General features: G+C 36.8%; 1 protein-coding gene across 2 annotated transcripts in view; it reads left to right on the forward strand.

The window, feature by feature from the left end:
- Positions 1–18,390, forward strand: part of TEX11 (testis expressed 11) — a 348,904-nt gene that overhangs the window by 272,755 nt on the left and 57,759 nt on the right. For both annotated transcript variants that reach the window (XM_007992000.3, XM_037988900.2), the window contains 5 exons: positions 2,985–3,025; positions 4,373–4,459; positions 6,517–6,587; positions 8,029–8,145; positions 17,689–17,761. In XM_007992000.3, coding sequence (XP_007990191.1) covers positions 2,985–3,025; positions 4,373–4,459; positions 6,517–6,587; positions 8,029–8,145; positions 17,689–17,761 — 389 coding nt within the window. The remainder of the gene's footprint in view (positions 1–2,984; positions 3,026–4,372; positions 4,460–6,516; positions 6,588–8,028; positions 8,146–17,688; positions 17,762–18,390) is intronic.

Raw genomic sequence — 18,390 nt, forward strand, 5'->3', positions numbered from 1 at the left:
AGATTCCCCACTTGCTACAGCTGGTCCAAATGCTCCCTCTGTTAGCGGAAGTTGGCTGTGTTTAGCCCAGTTTTCCTTCCTGCTGTGACAGGGCAGCACTGAGTTCAATGCAAAGTCTGATAGTCTCTGCACTCTCTCTCTCTCTCTCTCAAGTGCACAGATTTCTCTGCACCAGGCAGCTGCTGGGGGATAGGGAAGGGGTGGCATTGGTGATTAAAGACTGTCTTTCCTACTCTCTTCAGTTCCTCTTTCAACAATGTGAAGTTAGAACCAGGTAATGGGAGTGCTCACCTGATTTTTGGTTCCTATGAGAGTCCTTTTTTGTGTGTAGACAGTGGTTAAATGTGGTCTTCCTGCAGTGGGGGAGGATGATGGGTGGGCCTTCTGTTCCATAATCTTGCTCCACCCCTGTGTCTGAGAGTCTTTCTTTTCCTTCACTTTTGAAGTATAATTTCACAAGGTACAAAATTCTGGGTTAGTGGGATTTTCTCTCAACATGTAAATAATTTGCTTCAGTCTCTTCTTGTTTGTGTGGTTTCTGAGCAAAAGTGGAATGTAATTCTTACCTTTGTTCCTCTTTAGGTAAGGTATTTTTTTCCTCAGACTTTTTTCAGAATTTTGTCTGTATATTTTATTTTCTGTAGTTTGAAAATGAAATGTCTACATGTCATTTTTTGTCATTTGTCCTGTTTGATATTCTGAGCTTCCTGAATCTGTGATTTTATATATATGACATTAATTTCGGGAAATTCTCAGTCATATTATTTCAAGTACTGCTTCTGTTCCATTACCTATTCTTCTCCTTCTGGTATTCCCATTACACATATGTTACACCTTTTGTAGTTGTCTCACAGTCCTTGGATATTCTGTTCTATTTTTTTTAGTCTTTGTTCTCTTTGCTTTTCGGTTTCGGAGGTTTCTGTTTATATACCCTCAAGCTCAGAGACTTTTTTCCCTCAGCTTTGTTCAATCTACTAATAAGACCATCAAAGGTTTTCTCATTTCTGTTACAGTGTTTTTGATCACTAGTATTCTTTTTTGGTTCTTAGAATTTCCATCTCTCTGATTACTTTGCTAATCTGCCCTTGCATGCTGTTTACTTTTTATCCATTAGAGCCCTTACAATAATTATCATAATCATGACCAATTATCATAGTTGTCTTAAATTCCCAGTCTGATAATTCCAACGTTCCTGCTATGTCTAGTTCTAATGCTTGTGCTGTGTCTTTCAATTGTATTTTCTGCCTTTTAGTATGCCTTCTAATTTTTTCTTAAAAGCTGCACATGATGTACCAGGTAAAAGGAACTACTACAAATAGGCCCTTAACAATGTGGTGGTGAATTATGGGGAGAGGGGAAGCATTATTATTATTATTGTTATTGAGATGGTGTCTCTTTCTGTCACCCAGGCTGGAGTGCAGTGGCATGATCATGGCTCACTATAACCTTGACCCCCACCCAGGCCCAAGTGATCCTCACACCTCAGCCTCCAGAGTAGCTGGAACTTCAGGCATGTGCAACCACACCTGGCTGATTTTTACATTTCTGTGGAAATGTGGTCTCACTATGTTGCCCAGACTAATCTCGAACTCCTGGATTCAAGCAATCATCCTGCCTTGGCATCCAAAATGCTAGGATTACAGGCATGAGCCACTGCACCTGGCTGGGAAACATTCTTTAGTCCTATGGTTAGGTCTCGGTCTTTTAGTAAGCCTATACCTCTGGACTGTGAACTTCACAAGTGCTTCTCAGGTTTTTTTCTCCCCCATTTAGTGGGACAGGATGGCTAGAGTGGACTGAATTTGAGTATTTCGCTTCTCCGAGATCAGTTAGGCTCTGATACACCCCAGAAGGTCAGGCTGTAGTTAAGCAGCTTCTTGGAGGGCAAGATTTGTTAAGAACAGGGTGCTCTGGCGTGTTTTAAAGTGTTTTGTTTCCTCTGCCCCCTGCAAGATGCATAAAGAGATTTTGCTCCAGTGTTCTCTGGGTAGCTAACCGAGCTCCTGGAGGCAAAACTCACAAAACTGTGGAGGCCCCCTATGACTGGGTCCTCCTGAGTCTTTTAATTCAGACTTGTCCACACTGAGCCTCCAGTGATTTGTCAGTTACACTTCAGGTTTTCCTCTCCAGCATTGGGTATCATGGTAGTTTCCACTTTTGAATCTCTGCTCTAGTAAGCTGTGACTCCCTATCTTTGCCTGTCTCTCCAATCTTTGTGGCAGTGGTTTTCCCTTTTTCCTCTCCTCTCTTATAGGTCCAAAAAGAGTTACTAATTTTTCAGTGTGTTCAGCGTTTTACTTGTTAGGAGACGCTGGCAACTCCCAAGCTCCTTACATGCACAACTGGAAACCGGAAGTTCTCTGTTAAACTTTATATGCTTAAAGAAGCTTGACAGAGGGGTCAAGAAACCTGGGTCTACTCTTTTCTTCATCTGTAAAATGATGTGTCTGTACAAGATAAGTTGTTTTTTAAACCGCATTCCTCAGAACCCTGGAAATTTTGTGGCACTGCCTCAGGGACTTCCAGGAAGGTGAAGCTCCAAGCCTCCACCCACTCCTCGTTCAACCACAGCAGCTCAACTTTTATCTTTTATATTTTCTGTATATTAGACTTTTATACAATTTTATTTGAAATAAGGATTCTAGTTCCCCCTCTTCAAAAAAGCTTATAAATCACAGAGATCACCACCTTCTCTCAAGTATTATGACCCTACAATATAAAACCTTGACAGTCATTGAAATCCTTTGCTGAGGGTATATGAAGAAGTAGAAGAGAGAAAAAATATGAGGGCACTGGAAATGAATAACTGTATCCTACAGTGGGAAAGAAGATTGTTGAAATGGTAGATTGGAGTCCTGAGCAAAAAACTTCACAATTTTGCATTTTCTTAGCTCAATTCTCAGGCACAAATGGTGTCCCTTTTTAGTTATGTTTTATAGTAAAGATTTGGAACAGTTGGAAAATATTCTTTTCTTTATTTTTAGGAAGAAAGAAATGGATCGACTTTTGACTTGCCTGAATAGAGGTAAATATCTCCCTGGTTATATTCTTCATCTTGCCTCTATTCTCTATTGAATTCTCCAAGTACACTGAGCACACTGACTTTAACCTTATGTTTGAGTTAAGCTTCATGCTCCTTATTAATGTTTGCCACAGGAATCTATTTTGGTTTCTTCATTCACAAGCAGAGAAAAGTGTGTCATCATTAGCATTCATCTCCAAATGTGATTTCAGTTCTGTTTTAATTCCTATTTGTTTTAAGGATATTTCCCTCCCTCTCTTCCTTCCTTCCCTCCCTCCCTCCCCTACCTCCCTCTCTCTCTTCCTTCTTTCCTTCCTTCCTTCTTTCCTTCCTTCCCCCTTCCCTCCCTCCTTTCCTTTCCTTCTCTCCCTTCTTCCCTTCTCTCACTCCCTGTCCCTCTACCTTTCTTTTCTAGTAGCCACTTGATCCTAACCTAAGAATTGAACAAGTGAAAAAGGATCAAGATAAATAAAAATACTCTGAACCCTGCTATTTTTCTTCATACCCTCTGAATCAAATTCAGGTTGTATATTCTCTTATTTTGAAGCTGTCCACCCAAGTCTGTGCCATCTCCTTTATCTACTAATAATTTTTCCATGTCCACTTTATTCAAGCTAATCTCCTAGTTATATCACATTTCTTTTTCTAACTACATGCTTTTTTACATGGCATCCTTTTTAACAGATCTCCCATTTTTACTGTCCATGTACCTCTTTCCTTATGTCCAAAACACACCAAAAAATTCATATCTTAGAAATTCTATCCTACTTATTGCAGTAGTTCAATTTTATGCCTCAAATACCTGTCAACAGGGTGTTAAACATAGCAAAGTGGTATAGAAACCAAACCACTTCTTTTCAAAAGAGAAAAACTTTGCTGGTTGGCATTCTTATATCTCAGAAGGACATGGGATATGTAAATGCCTTCTGATAGTGATAGCACATTCTGGTTCTGTCCTGAGCTTGCTGGCTCAGTAAATATTATGCCAGCATGTTGATACTCTTCTAATTCTCAATATCCAGTTTCGTCTTTTAAATGATTATTTCTATTCTATATTTCAACACATATAAATCATATCTTTCTACCTCAGGTGGTGAATGATTGCACTAATTAAAATTATAAATCTCTCCAAAGACATGTTTGTTTCCCAGAATTTGAGTTAACAACTTCTTGGAACTTGGTAATGCTTTTTGTCATTTTAATTACTTCTGGTATGCACCCACACACACATACACAAAAAAGAACTTTCTAAATTCAAACTCCTGTGAGACTGTTCTTAAAGCAGGATTAAACAACTTTGCTAGAGTGTAAAATAAAACTATCAGTATCAAATTTTCCTGTTTGATGCAGCCTTTGTGAAACTTTCTCAGCCTTTTGGCGAAGAAGACTTAAGTTTGGAGTCAAGAGTTAATGAAGCTCAGTGGTTTCGAAAAATAGGTAAGAAGAAATTCTGTGGCTGTGGGAAACATTGTGGGGTGGTGGAATCACCCAGATGTGATTTCAAATTCTGGATCTTTCATTTGTAGCTGTGGGTACAGAGATAATAATCTGTTTTGTTACTTATAAAATGGAAATAATTATATATACTTCATGCAGTTATTAAGGGTTTTAAATGAAACAGCATTTGTACTTTGTATCATAGCAGATACTCAATGGACATTAGTTGTGTTCCTTTTCTATAGAAATGGGTCTAAGATTAAACTAATGAACTATAACTACAGATCCCCAAGGTTGTGCTGCTAAACTTGGTTTAGAATACTTAATTAATTAATTTTTTTTTTTTTTTTTTTTGAGACAGAGTCTCGCTCTGTCGCCCAAGCTGGAGTGCAATGGCGTGATCTCGGCTCACTGCCAGCTCCGCCTCTGGGGTTCACACCGTTCTCCTGCCTCAGCCTCCCGAGTAGCTGGGACTACAGTCACCCACCACCACGCCTGGCTAATTTTTTGTACTTTTAGTAGAGACGGGGTTTCACCGTGTTAGCCAGGATGGTCTCGATCTCCTGACCTCATAATCCGCCTGCCTCGGCCTCCCAAAGTGCTGAGATTACAGGTGTGAGCCACCGCACCTGGCCTGGAATACTTAATTTATTTCTAAGTGTGATTTACCAAAAATGAACTATATACAAAAATATGGATGAATCTTACAAACATAATGTTGAGCAAAAGAAACCAGATATTGAAGAATACATATTGTGTTGTTCATTTTATTTATAATTTTTAAAATGGGCAAAACTAACATTTGGTGTTATAAGTCAGGATAGTTGTTACCCTGGAAAAGGAGTTGGACTTGAAAGTTGTAGGAGCTTCAGGGTTTCTGGTAATGTTCAAGATCTTTCTTGATGTGGGTGCCAGACGCATGGATATGTCCACTTTGTGAAAATTCATCAAGCTGTACAATTATGAGTTGTGTAATATACTTTATAACAGCTCTATTTCAATAAAATGATTTTAAAACTTGTGGAGGCAGTTACTACAGTGATAAGTAAGCATGAGCAATTAAGCAGCAGTGCCACAAAGTGGACCTATTCTACATGAACTTTTCCCTGTGTTATGAGGTTTAATAGGGTTTTAATCCTTGGAGAAAGGGAATGAATACTGCAATCTGACTTCTAAGAAACTGATGCAAATAATGAAAAATAACAAACATCTAAAATATAGACAAGTTTGGTGACTTTAATCTTTTGAAGGTTTGAAAAGGAATGTTTTTACTTTTACTGCATTTTGATTTGGATTTTCCAAGGGGAACGTGATGCTGACTGTTGCCTGACGAGGGCTTCTACTGCTCTTTGGAAGATATGAATCTTTCCAATAATTTTTCTCAACTCTTGATTCTAGTGTACCTTGTTCTTTGCTGAATTTTAACTTACTTTCACCACTGAGAGTTGGTGAGCTCTATTCATTTTGATCTTCATTTTTAGATAGATTTGTGTCAACTAAGAATTTTTTTTTTTGAGACAGAGTCTTGTTGCCAGGCTGGAGTGCAGTGGTGCCATCATAGCTCACTGTAACCTCAAATTCCTGGTGTCAGTCTTCTGGGACTATAGTTGTGTGCCACACCTGGCTAGTTTTGTTTTGGTTTGGTTTGGTTTTTAATTTTTTTGTATAGACGGAGTCTCTCTCTGTTGCCCAGGCTCGTCCTGAACTCCTGGCCTCTAGCAATCCTCCTGTCTTTGTCTCCCAAAGTTCTGGGATTATAGGAATGAGCCACCAAGCCTGGCCTCAGCTACGAATTCTTATTGCATGTCCCCAATTTTTAAAAATTCAGCAATACCTCCCTTGGTCATTGGTCTGGTGTTGAAGATTGGAATTGACGAGAGTCTCTAAATTTACCTGGAAAAATTCTTTAAAACCTAAAGGTAATTGTTTAAACCTTGAGAAATCCCTTACCGGTATATTAATATCAAAGGCGTAAGTATCAGAAATTGTAATGGTACAGACTAAATGGTAGATTTTCATAATTTCATATTATTATATTATTTCATGTTAATTTCCAGCTTGGAACTTGGCTGTGCAATGTGACAAAGATCCAGTGATAATGAGAGAGTTTTTCATACTTTCTTATAAGGTAAGTTTCTTTTAGTAAGTATCTCATGTATGGACCACAACAAGGCTATAACCACTATGGCTATAGTAAAGGGCTAAATATGGACTAGGATTGTCTCTTGATCTAGGAACTTTTAATATATATGTAAGTGGGAATGACCTAAGAAGAATTTGTTCCTTATAGGGTATAGCGTAAGAACGCGGGGCATATCTCTGTATACCAAAATATCAGAAACATTCATCAGGGAGGCTAAAGTTCTACCATTTAAGACTTATTTCTTTGCCTTTGAAGGGATCTCAGCCTCCCAAAGTCCTATATTAAAATGTCAATATCTTTAGGAGGGGAATACTCTAAGTAGTTGTTAATTACCAACACATTATGAAGAGTTATGGAAATAAGTCTACAAGAACATAGAATAAGTATCTGGGGACAGCAGGGGCTGAAGAAAGAGATAAGAAACTTAGGCCTCCTTTATAACTTTCCTATAGCAGATCCTGAGTGTAGTGATTTGTGAGTTTGTTATTTAATTATAAGCATTTTTAAATAGTCGTTGGCCTCCAAGGTAGAGGTTAAATGCCAGAAAAAGGACCAAGTATTGACAGGAGGATAAAAGGAGAAGGGCTAAAAGAATATCCTTCATACACATTCAGGAATACACAGTATGATATGTTGAGATCAATTAAATGTTAAGAATTTTAGAGCTAGAAAGAACTATAAAGACAATCTAGCACAACTGCTTCATCTCACATAAGAGTAATCAAAGACCTAAAGAGATGGGGTGTCTTTAAATGCTATTAATTTAATAACAATGACAGTTATGATCACTGAATATTTGGGGAGATTAAGAAATAGTCTTTGCAAGTTTAGGCATAACTGCCATTTTAATTAAGTGAAATAAATTGGTTTTAGTTTTGGCATTTGTGATGGGACTTGTAGGATTGGCGTGTAAGAATCCAAATGGCCTAGAGTTTTATTGTGGTAGCTGGGAGTTTTTCCTAAAACTAGACAGTGTTAATGATGAGGTCATGCCTAATGCCTGTCAAGATTTGCCAATGCCTCTTTCAACCATGACAATATACATACTAATTTTGGCTCTATTCAATACAAAGGGGGAAATCTATTTGCCAGGGGAAAAATCACTTAGAAATTATAACATAAACCAAGAAGTAAATCACTAGATAGAAATACAAGGGCAAATGATACTACTTGTCACTGGAAAAGATAGGAATACTGTGAAGAAATGAAGTTTTTTATCTCTAGGAAGGTACTAAAAACAATGGAAAATAATATAAAATTGAAAGCATAAATCAGTATTATAATTTATATCATTTCTATGGTGACATGTGCTTTTCCAGCTGAATTTTCTCATTCAAACAGGAAGTTGCTGATTTTCATTCCGATTGTTTGTGTTCACCTGGCAGAATTCTCACTATTCATTGATGTTCTGGTTACTTCTTATCAGATGTCCCAGTTTTGTCCTTCTGATCAAGTAATTCTGATTGCACGGCAAACATGTTTACTTATGGCAGCTGCAGTTGATCTAGAGCAAGGCAGAAAAGCTTCAACAGCTTTTGAACAGGTAATGTGCAACCTTCAAAGAAAAGACAAGAGTTCAGTGTGCTATTTGTTATGTTTGCCTTCCCCGATGCAGTTCTTTTTGATTCTCTTTAGAGAATCCTTTTCTCTACTCCAGCATCATCTTGATTTCAAAAGTTTGTAATGGCTAATTCCTTCCTAAGCAAAGGTTACTTTTGGCATAGCTCTTCTTTTAAGAAGATTAGATATCTCTTCTTTTAAAATTCCCCTTCCTATGGACCACTCTTTCCAAAAATGTTTTTAAATATGTTTTATGTTTATTGTCTGCCTGTGATTATACACGGGTTTGGACTTCACTTTTGTTTCTTATCACATGTTCTAAGGAAGAACTCATCTATTTCCATAGCTTTGATAGCCATCTGAAATTATTACTTATCTTGTTTTTCTTCTCTCAATTGCATTTGCCTTCTTTTCCCCACATTCTTAAGTATCTCATTAACTTAATTTCTACAAGACAGAATTCCTTACCTTTGCCTGAATTTCCCTATCAGATTCTTAAATGTTACCCCTTTTAGGAGCTATCAATATCACCATCTCCCATACAGCAGATTATTGGTTTGCTTTTAGCTGTTTACCTTTCTTCTTTCAATCTAAGAAAATTGTCTCTAAATCAGATCAATAGCATTTTTGTATGATTTTTAAGATTTAGATCGCTCTGCTTGGTTTCTCTTACCTGGACAAAGAAAACTTCCTAATTTCTCATACTTGTCACTTTCTCTCCTCTCCAAGAGATATAAACCCCTTGCTGTTTATTCTCTTCCTCCTTCCTCTTATTTCATATTGTTCTTTGGATCTGGAACAAACTCTCACCAGATCTATGCCAACTATTTTGCTTCTTTTCCCTTCCATTGTTGAGTGCAGCTCAAAAAACATTGGCGCACCAGACACTTTTCTAGGTACTGGGGATACAGAGATAAAGAAGCCAAAGTCCTTGCCTCTGAGGAGTAGAGGGCCCTCTTTTAAGAAGTGTTTTCATTTTAAAAGAAGATGGGAAAAGACTCTACTCGCCCCAGAGCAAAATAAACAAACAAAATTTCTACTTAACAGACAAAGGTAAATGTAATTTAATTCTCAATAGGGACTTTTGCTTTACTAAAAAATAGTAATAACATCTTATTTTTATATAGTGCTTTTCAATTTCTAAAAGTTTTTCCTTTTTGGTTGGTAATCCTGAGTTTAATTTTTTATCTTAGTGAAAAGAGATCAAATTGATGTGAGGGAAATTTCACAAACTCTTAAGTACAATCATTATTTTGTTTGTTTCTAACTACCATTCTTTTTTATTCTGTGTTCTTTCTCATGTACACCTCTGTGTTTCCTCAGAACTCTCTAATCTAGTAACCTTTCTATAATCTTCTTTCCTTTTGAAAGGATGTCTATTTAGATAATTGAAGATGCACTTCTGCCTTTTATCATCTAAGTGTGGTCCCTATGAATCAGACCGTGGTACTCTGTCTCTCTAAAGAATACCTGTTGATTTCTGTTGTATACATCTGCTCCCTGTTCTCTAAACCCTCATAAATGGGAATATTTCCAAATAAGTAACTGATGAAGGAATATAGATGGACTGCATAGTTTTATCAACATTGTCTCTACCCTTCTGAGTATGAGTTAGGGGAAAGTGAGGGATAGGTAAAAACACATAGTAATTGTAATTTGTCAAGGAACCACATCTTTTCCTAGAGCAGGAGTGGGTAAACTACTGCCAACTGGCCAAATCAGGCCGCTGGGAGATGTAGTTGAAAATAAAGAAATATATGTCAAAGAGAGTGTATATGGCTAGGAAAGCCTAAAATATTTACTGTCTGGCCTTTTATACAAAAAGTGTCCTGATCCCTATCCTTGATTATATTTTAACAGACTTATTGAGGCATAATTCACATACCTTACAGCTCACCCACTTAGGTATACAATCTATTGGTTTTTAGAATATTCTCAGAATTGTCCGACTATTGATGCAATCTAATTTTAGAACATTTTATCACCCTAAAAAGAAACCCCTTACCCATTTAGCAGTCACTTCTCATTGCCTGCCACCAGCACTAAGCAACTGTCTACTTTCTATCTGTATAGACTTGCCTGTTCCAGATATTTCATATAAATGTCATCATCATCATATTTTATACAAATGTCAAATGTTTTTTGTTCTGTACTCTTTTCTGACTGGCTCCTTTTATAAATGCCTAAATAACATTTTCAAGGTTCTTCGTGTGGTAGCATATATCAGTGTTTCATTTCCTTTTATGGCTGAATTATATTCCGTTGTATAAACATATCACATTTTAAAAATCCGTTCATCCATTGATGGACTTTTGGGTTGTTTCTGATTTTCAGCTCTTGTGAATAATGCCATGATGAACATTTATGTACAAATTTTTGCGTGGAAATATGTTTTCATTTCTTTCAATATGAAATATACCTAGGAGTGGTATTGCTGGGCCATACAGTAACTCTATGTTTCATCATTTGAGGAATGCTGGAGGTTTTCAAAGCATCTGCACCATTTTACATTCCCACCAGGACTGAATGAGGATTCTAATTTCTCCACTTCCTTGCCACCACTTGTTATTATATCTTTTTAATTATAGCCATCCTAGTGAGTATAAATTGATACCTCATTGTGGTTTTGATGTGCATTTCTGTGATGACTAATGATGTTGAGGATCTTTTCATGTGCTTATTGGCCATTTGTATATCTTGTTTGGAAAATATCTATTGAAATCTTTTTGCATTTATTTATTTATTTAGAGATGGAGTCTTGTTCTGTCACCCAGGCTGGAGTGCAGTGGCACGATCTCAGCTCACTGCAACCTCTGCCTCCCAGGTTCAAGTGATTGTCCTGCCTCAGCCTCCCAAGTAGCTGGGACTACAGCCACACGCCACTGTGCCCAGCTAATTTTTGTAGAGACAGGGTTTTGCTGTGTTGGCCAGGTTGGTCTCAAACTCCTCACCTCAAGTGATCCACCCACCTCGGCCTCCCAAAGTGCTTCATGCTCATTTTAAATTAGCCTATTTGTCTTTTTACCACTGAGTTGTAATAATTTTTTATACATTCTTTATACTATACTCTTATCAAATACATGATTTACAATTATTTTCTCCTATTCTGTGGTTTGTCTTTTCCATTTCTTGCTAGTGCCTTTTGAAATACATTTTTTATTTTTATGATATCCATTTTATTTATTTTGTTATCATATCTGAGACCATTTTGTAATCCAAAGTCATGAAGGTTTACTTCGATGTTTTCCTCTAAGATTTTTTATATTTTCAGCTCTTACATGTAGGTCTATGATCCATTTTGAGTTAATTTTTGTGTATGGTATGAGATAGGGGTCCAACTTTATTGTTTTGCATGTGAATATCCATTTGTCCTAGTACTATTTGTTGAGGACTATTTTTTTTCCCATTGAATTATCTTCGTACCATTGTTGAAAATCACTTAACCATAAATGAGAAGGTTTATTCTCAATTCTATTCCGTTGACATCTATGTCTATCCTTGGGGCAATACCACATTGCCTTGATAATTATAGCTTTATGTAGTAAGTTTTGAAATAGGAAGGCGTTAGTCCTCCCTCTTTGTTCTTTTTAAAGATCGTTCTGGCTATTCTAGGTCCCTGGAATGTCCATTAGGACCAACTTGTTTTTTTCTGCAAAAAAGCCAGCTGTGATTTTGATAGGGGTTGCATTGAAACTGTAGATCAGTTTAGGGAGAATATTAAAGCCTCTGATTCATGAACATGGAATATCTTTCCATTTATTTAGGCTTTTCACTTCTTTCAACAATGTTTTATGGTTTTCAGATTATAAGTTTTTCACTACTTTGTGTCTATTAAGATTTTGTGTTTCCTCTTGAGTCAGTTTTAGTAGTTTATCTTTCTAGAAATTTATCCATTACATCTAAGTTATTGAATTTGTTGATTTACAGTTGTTCATAGTATTCCCTTATAGTCCTCTTTATTTTTGTAAGGTCAGTAGTGATACCTCCTCTTTTATTCCTAATTTTAGTTATTTGTGTCTTCTCTCTTTTTGTTCTTGGTCAGTATAGACAAAAGTATATCAATTTTGCTCTTTTTGAGAACCAACTTTTGGTTTCATTTTTTCTATTGCATTTCTAGTCTCTATTTCATTAATTCCCACTCAAATCTTCCTTCTGCTTACTTCCAGTTCAATTTGCTTTTGTTTTCACAGCTTCTTAAGGTAAAACTTGGAGTTACTGATTTGAGATATTTTTTATTTTAGTATCAACTTTTGCAGCTATAAATTTCCCTTTAGGGACTGCATTAACTGCATCCCATAAATTTCGGTATGTTGTATTTTTTTCATTCATCTCAAAATATTTTCTAATTTTCATTGTGTTTTCTTATTTTACCCATTTATTATTTAGGAATCTGTTGTTTAATTTTCACATATTTGTGAATTTCCCAAATTGTCTTCTCTTGCTGATTTTTAATTTTAGTCCACTGTGGTCAGAGTACATACTTTGTGCCTTCAATTATTTTAGATTTATTTGAAGTTTGTGTTATAGCCTCGCATGTGAGCTATACTAGAGAAAGTGCCATGCACGAGTGCTTGAGAAGAATGTACATTCTACTTGGGTTAGTGAAATGTTTTATGGCTAGTAGGTCTTGTAGGTTGATAGTGTTGTTCAAGTGTTCTATATCCTTGATGGTTTTCTGCCTACTTATTCTATTCATTACTTGAAGTGGGGTATTGAAGTCTCCAACTAATAAAAGTTGAATTATCTCTTTCTTTCTTCAATTCTACCCAGTTTTGCTTTATATTTTTGGGGCTCTGTTGTTAGGTTATATATATTTATAATTGCTATATATTTCCAATGAATTGGCCCTTTTAACATTATAAAATTTTCTTCTTTGTCCCTAGTAATTTTTTGTTTGTTTGTTTTAGAGTCTATTTTTGTCTGATATTAGTAGTGTTACCCTAACATTCTTATGGTCAATGTCTCCATAACATAACTTTTACTATCCTTTCACGATCAACCTATTTATTTGTCTTTGAACCTAATATATATTTCTTGTAGACAGAATATAGTTGGATCATCTTTGTTTCAATATGATAATCTTTGCCTTTTATTGGGTTGTTTAATGCAGTCACATTTAATGTTACTATTTTTATGGTTGTGTAGCAGGGCGAGCCGCAGACAAAACTCCTCAGACACTGAGTTAAAGAAGGAAGGGGTTTATTCGGCCAGAGGCATCAGCAAGACTTCTGTCTCAAGAGCTGAGCCCCCCAAGTGAGCAATTCCTGTCCCTTTTAAGGGCTCACAACTCTAAGGGGGTGCGTGTGAGAGGGTTGTGATTGATTGAGCAAGCAGGGGGTACATGACTGGGGGCTGCATGCACCGGTAATTAGATTGGAACAAAACAAGGTAGGAATTTTCACCGTTCATTTCTATACAATGTCTGTAATCTATAGATAACATAACAGATTAGGTCAGGAGTCGATCTTTAACTACCAGGCCCAGGGTGCGGTGCTGGGCTGTCTGCCTGTGGATTTCACTTCTGCCTTTTAGTTTTTACTTCTTCTTTCTTTGGAGGCAGAAATTGGGCATAAGACAATATGAGGGGTGGTCTCCTCCCTTAGTTGAATTTACTTCTGCCACTTTACCTTTCCATTTCTATATATCTCATGTATTTTTTATTCCTGATTTTCTGAACCTTTACTCTTTTCTTTTGCATTAAGTGAATGTTTTCTAATGTAACATTTTTGTTCTTTTAATGAGTTTTACACAATATTTGAGTTATTTTCTTAGTGGTCACTCTGGGGCTTACAATATAGATCTTAATTTATCAGAATCTACATCAGATTATAAACCCAATTTCAGTGAGATATAGCAATGCTATTCCTATTAGCTGTGTTCTCTTCTCTTTTTTAATGCTATTTTGTTATACATATTACATCTATATATGCTCCAAACACAACAATACATCTTATAGTATCACTTTATAGAATTTTAAGTATTTTAAAGAAACTCAGAAAAGAGGCTGGACGTGGTAGCTCACACCTGTAATCCTAGCACTTTGGGAGGCCGAGGTGGGCAGATCACTTGAGGTCAGGAGTTCAAAATCAGCCTGGCCAACATGGTGAAACCCCATCTCTACTAAATATACACAAAAAATTAGCTGGGCATGGTGGCAGGTGCCTATAATCCCAGTTACTCAGGAGGCTAAGGCAGGAGAATCACTTGAATCCGGCAGGTGGAGGTTGCAGTGAGCCAAGATTGCGCCGTTGCACTCCAGCCCGGGCAACGGAGCGAAACTCCGTCTCAAAAAAAAAAAAATAGAAACTTAGAGAAGAAAGTATATATTATGGTTTCTTATATTAAGCATGTTACTTACCTTTTATGCTTTTCCTCATTTTTTCCTGTAGATTAGAGTTACTGTATGGTCTCTGGATTAGTCTGTTCTCTCACACACTATGAAGAAATACCTGAGACTGGGTAATTTATAAAGGAAAGAGGTTTAATTGACTCATAGTTCCACATGGCTGGGGAGGCCTCAGGAAACTTAGAGTCATGGTGGAAGGCACCTCTTCACAGGGTAGCAGGAAAGAGAATTAAAGCAGAGTGAAGTGGGAAGCCCCTTACAGAACCATCAGATCTTGTGAGAATTTACTATCACGAGAATAGCATGGGGGAAACTGCCCCCATGATTGAATTATCTCCCTCCGGGTCCCTCCCACCACACATGAAGATTATGGGAACTACAATTCAAGATGAGGTTTGTGTGGGGACACGGCCAAACTATATCAGTCTCATTTTCTTACTCCAAAACAGCTTTTTTTATTGTCAAATACATTTCATTTCTATATGTTAGAGGCCCAACAATACAAATACATATTCACATATATGTCTATATATATTTTTTTTAAAAAAACAAGAGAAGAAGAAATATACATTTATATTAATACTATCTTTTGTAATTATATAATTAATGTTACCAGTGCTCTTTGTTTTTTCATCTGGATTCAAATTACTGTCTGGCATTACTTGCTTTTCAACCTGAAAGATTGTCTCTTAGCAATGAATTCTCTAAGCTCTTGTTTATCCAGGGACATCTGTATTTCACCTTCTCTGAATAATAGTTTTGCTAGGTATTAGATTATTAGTAGATTTTTGTTTTTCTTTGATCACTTTGGATGTGTTGTCCCACTGCCTTCTGGCCTTTATTGTTTTTAATGAGAAATCAGCTATTAATCTTAATCACTCTTATATGTGGCGAGTCATGTTTCTCTTGCTACTTTCAAATTTTTCTTTGTCTTTTACCATTTTATAATGTATCTGGGTTGGATATCTTTGTGTTTCTTGATCCCACCTAGAGTTTTTTGGGCTTCTTGAGTGTGTAGATTATTGTTTTTCATCAAAATTAGGGAATTTTCAGCCATGTGTTTGAAATATTTTTTCTCTTTTTCTCTCCTTTTGGTAATGCCATTATGGGTATGTTGGTGTGCCTAATGGTGTCCCATGTTTTACTGAGGCTTAGTTTATTTTTTTCTTTTTCATTCTGCTCTCATATTTCATAATCTCTACTAATCTATCTTCATGTTTGCTGATTGCTTCCTCTGCTAAGTCAAACCTAATGTTGATACCCTCTAGTGAGTTTTAAAATTTCATTTATTGTAGTTTCAACTCCAGAATTTCCGTCTGATTTTTATAATTTTTATCCTTTTATTGAGATTCATTTTTGATGAACATTTTTTTATCATACCTTCCTTTAAGTGTGGTTTCATTTAGTTATTTGAACATATTTAAAATAGCTGCTTTGAATTCTGTGTCTATTAAGTTTAACATCTGGGCCTTTTCAAAATCAGTTCCTGTTACCTGTTTTTTCTTATGTAGAGGTCACACTTTCCTGTCTCTTCGCATATCTTGTAATTTTCTGTTGAAAACTGGACGTTTTAGATCATATGTTGTAGTATCTTTGGGTACTGATCTCCCCATGGAGTTTGTGGATGTTAGTGTTTACTTCTTTATTTGTTTAGTGAATTAGCTATAGGGAAATAGTGAAGTCTATTTTCCCCATAACTGATGTCACTCCTTGGAAGGCACAGTCTTTGCCTGTGCAAAGACTGCTTACACCTCCCTCTGGTAAAGGATGACAGTGATTTTAGGAGGGTTCTTTGTTACTCTTTTCCTGATCTGACCTCTTAAGCTTCTAGATGACCTTCTTCTATTAGTAGCACATGCAGCTGTTAGTCTTGACTAATTGCTAGGTGATTACTCTGTGTGTGTGTGTGTGTGTGTGTGTGTGTGTGTGTGTGTGTGTGTGTTAAAGTGCTCTTGTGCATAAATTGCCCCACGGCCTGTTCCAATTAAAATAAGACCCCTTTGAAGGAATAGAAATCTTAGCTGTCTCTTCACATACTTCTCTCTATAAACTTCTAGTTGGTCTGTTATTTTCTTCTTAATATCATTGAGCTACCAATATCCTCTTAATTGCTCACTACCAAAATCTCCATGATTTTTTACAGTGTCCTTAGACTTGAACTTCCCCACGCTCTGTTCCAACTAAAGTCATTTCCTTTAGGGAGTGCTATAGATCTATAGGGAGTGCTATAGATCTGCCTCTCCTACTGGGCAGAAACTGAACCACTGTTTTGGAGCTAGGGGCAGGGACAGTGGCCCACTTCTGTCAGAGTGACAGTCTAACTGTATAAGTGGAAGAGTGGGCAAGAGTTATAGTCCCTGATATTCTTGACTTGCTGCTCCCAGCGTGGACACTTTAGCCTATAAGCAGCTGAGATGAGAGCTGAGATGAGATGAGATTGAGACCCAGGATCCTGAACTTGCAATGCCTGGGATAGAGCTTTTGCCTTACAAATAGAGGCTGGGTAGAGAAAGAGAGTTCTAGGCTTCTGAGCTATGCTTGTTTATAATAGAGCTTCTACAATAGATATCTGGGGGGATGAGAAGTGCCAGCAGTCTGGCCCTTCAGAGAATCCCTAGCCTAGAAACTGGAGGTAGAGAGAGTCCTATCTTCTTGGCCACACCCACCTAAAGTAGTGCTTACATCACACTGAGCTGGCGGATGGTGAGTGAATCATGGCTTAAATGTCACAGGCTCTTACTGTTCTTACTAAGACTTAGTAGATTTCCTGTAATAAATGTTTCTTCATTTTCTCTACACCCTCAGGGCAATTTCCTGAGCCTTTACATGATTATGTTTTCTAATTTTCACTAGTTACGATGATTGCTTTGCTGAGGAGAGGATCCGTGGAGCTCCTCACGCAACTATTCTAGAAGTGTTTCTCTTCTGTTCTAGATTGTTAAAGAAATTGATAATGCTCAAGATTTTTTATTTAATCCTCATTTTTCTGAAACAATAAGGAAATGTGCAAATAGAGGCTAATATTTCTACATAAATTCCAAAATGTTCAGTTTAAACTATCATTTTTCTATTAATTTATTTTTACCTGTTTTTGATGAAAATGATATGAGATTATATTAATTTGCTTAAAGTTTTTTTTTTTGTTGGGACTAATTATTGTGTTGCATTGTTGCCAAACAGACCATGTTCCTGAGTCGTGCACTTGAGGAGATCCAGACATGCAATGACATCCAGAATTTCCTGAAACAAACAGGTACAGTAGGAACTGGAAGTTTGGTAACACAGTTTGAAAGGAGCTTAGAATCTAAATAAACAAGTCTTTTGTCACCAGAAATTTGTGCCACTGCAACTTGATAACCAGTCAAATAGGTTTTTTTTTCTGTTGTTTTGTTTTGTTTTTTTGAGACAGGGTCTTACTGTGTCACCCAGGCTGGAGTGCAGTGATATGATCTCGGCTCACTGCAACCTCTGCCTTCTGGGTTCAAGCAATTCTCCCACCTCAGCCTCCTGAGTAGCTGGGAATACAAGCATGCACCACAACGCCTGGCTAAACTTTTGTATTTTTTGGTAGAGATAGGGTTTCACCATGTTGGCGAGGCTGGTCTCGAACTTCTGACCTCAAGTGATCTGCCCACCTCGGCCTCCTAAAGTACTGGGATTACAGGTGTGAGCCACCACTCCCAGCCCCAATGATTCCTTAAGAGCTGATTTTTTCCCCACTCTATATCAGTATTGACTCCGTAACACACTACTTAGAATAAGAATATTTTTTACTTTGCTTTATATGAAAGTATAGCATTAAATATTTTATTATTGTTCAACATATTATTAATCTTAGATCACTAGATTTAATGTCTAATTTAATCAAGCTTTAACTTTGAC

The sequence above is a fragment of the Chlorocebus sabaeus genome, chromosome X (assembly GCF_047675955.1).
Source record: "Chlorocebus sabaeus isolate Y175 chromosome X, mChlSab1.0.hap1, whole genome shotgun sequence".
In the NCBI taxonomy this organism is placed as follows: domain Eukaryota; kingdom Metazoa; phylum Chordata; class Mammalia; order Primates; family Cercopithecidae; genus Chlorocebus; species Chlorocebus sabaeus.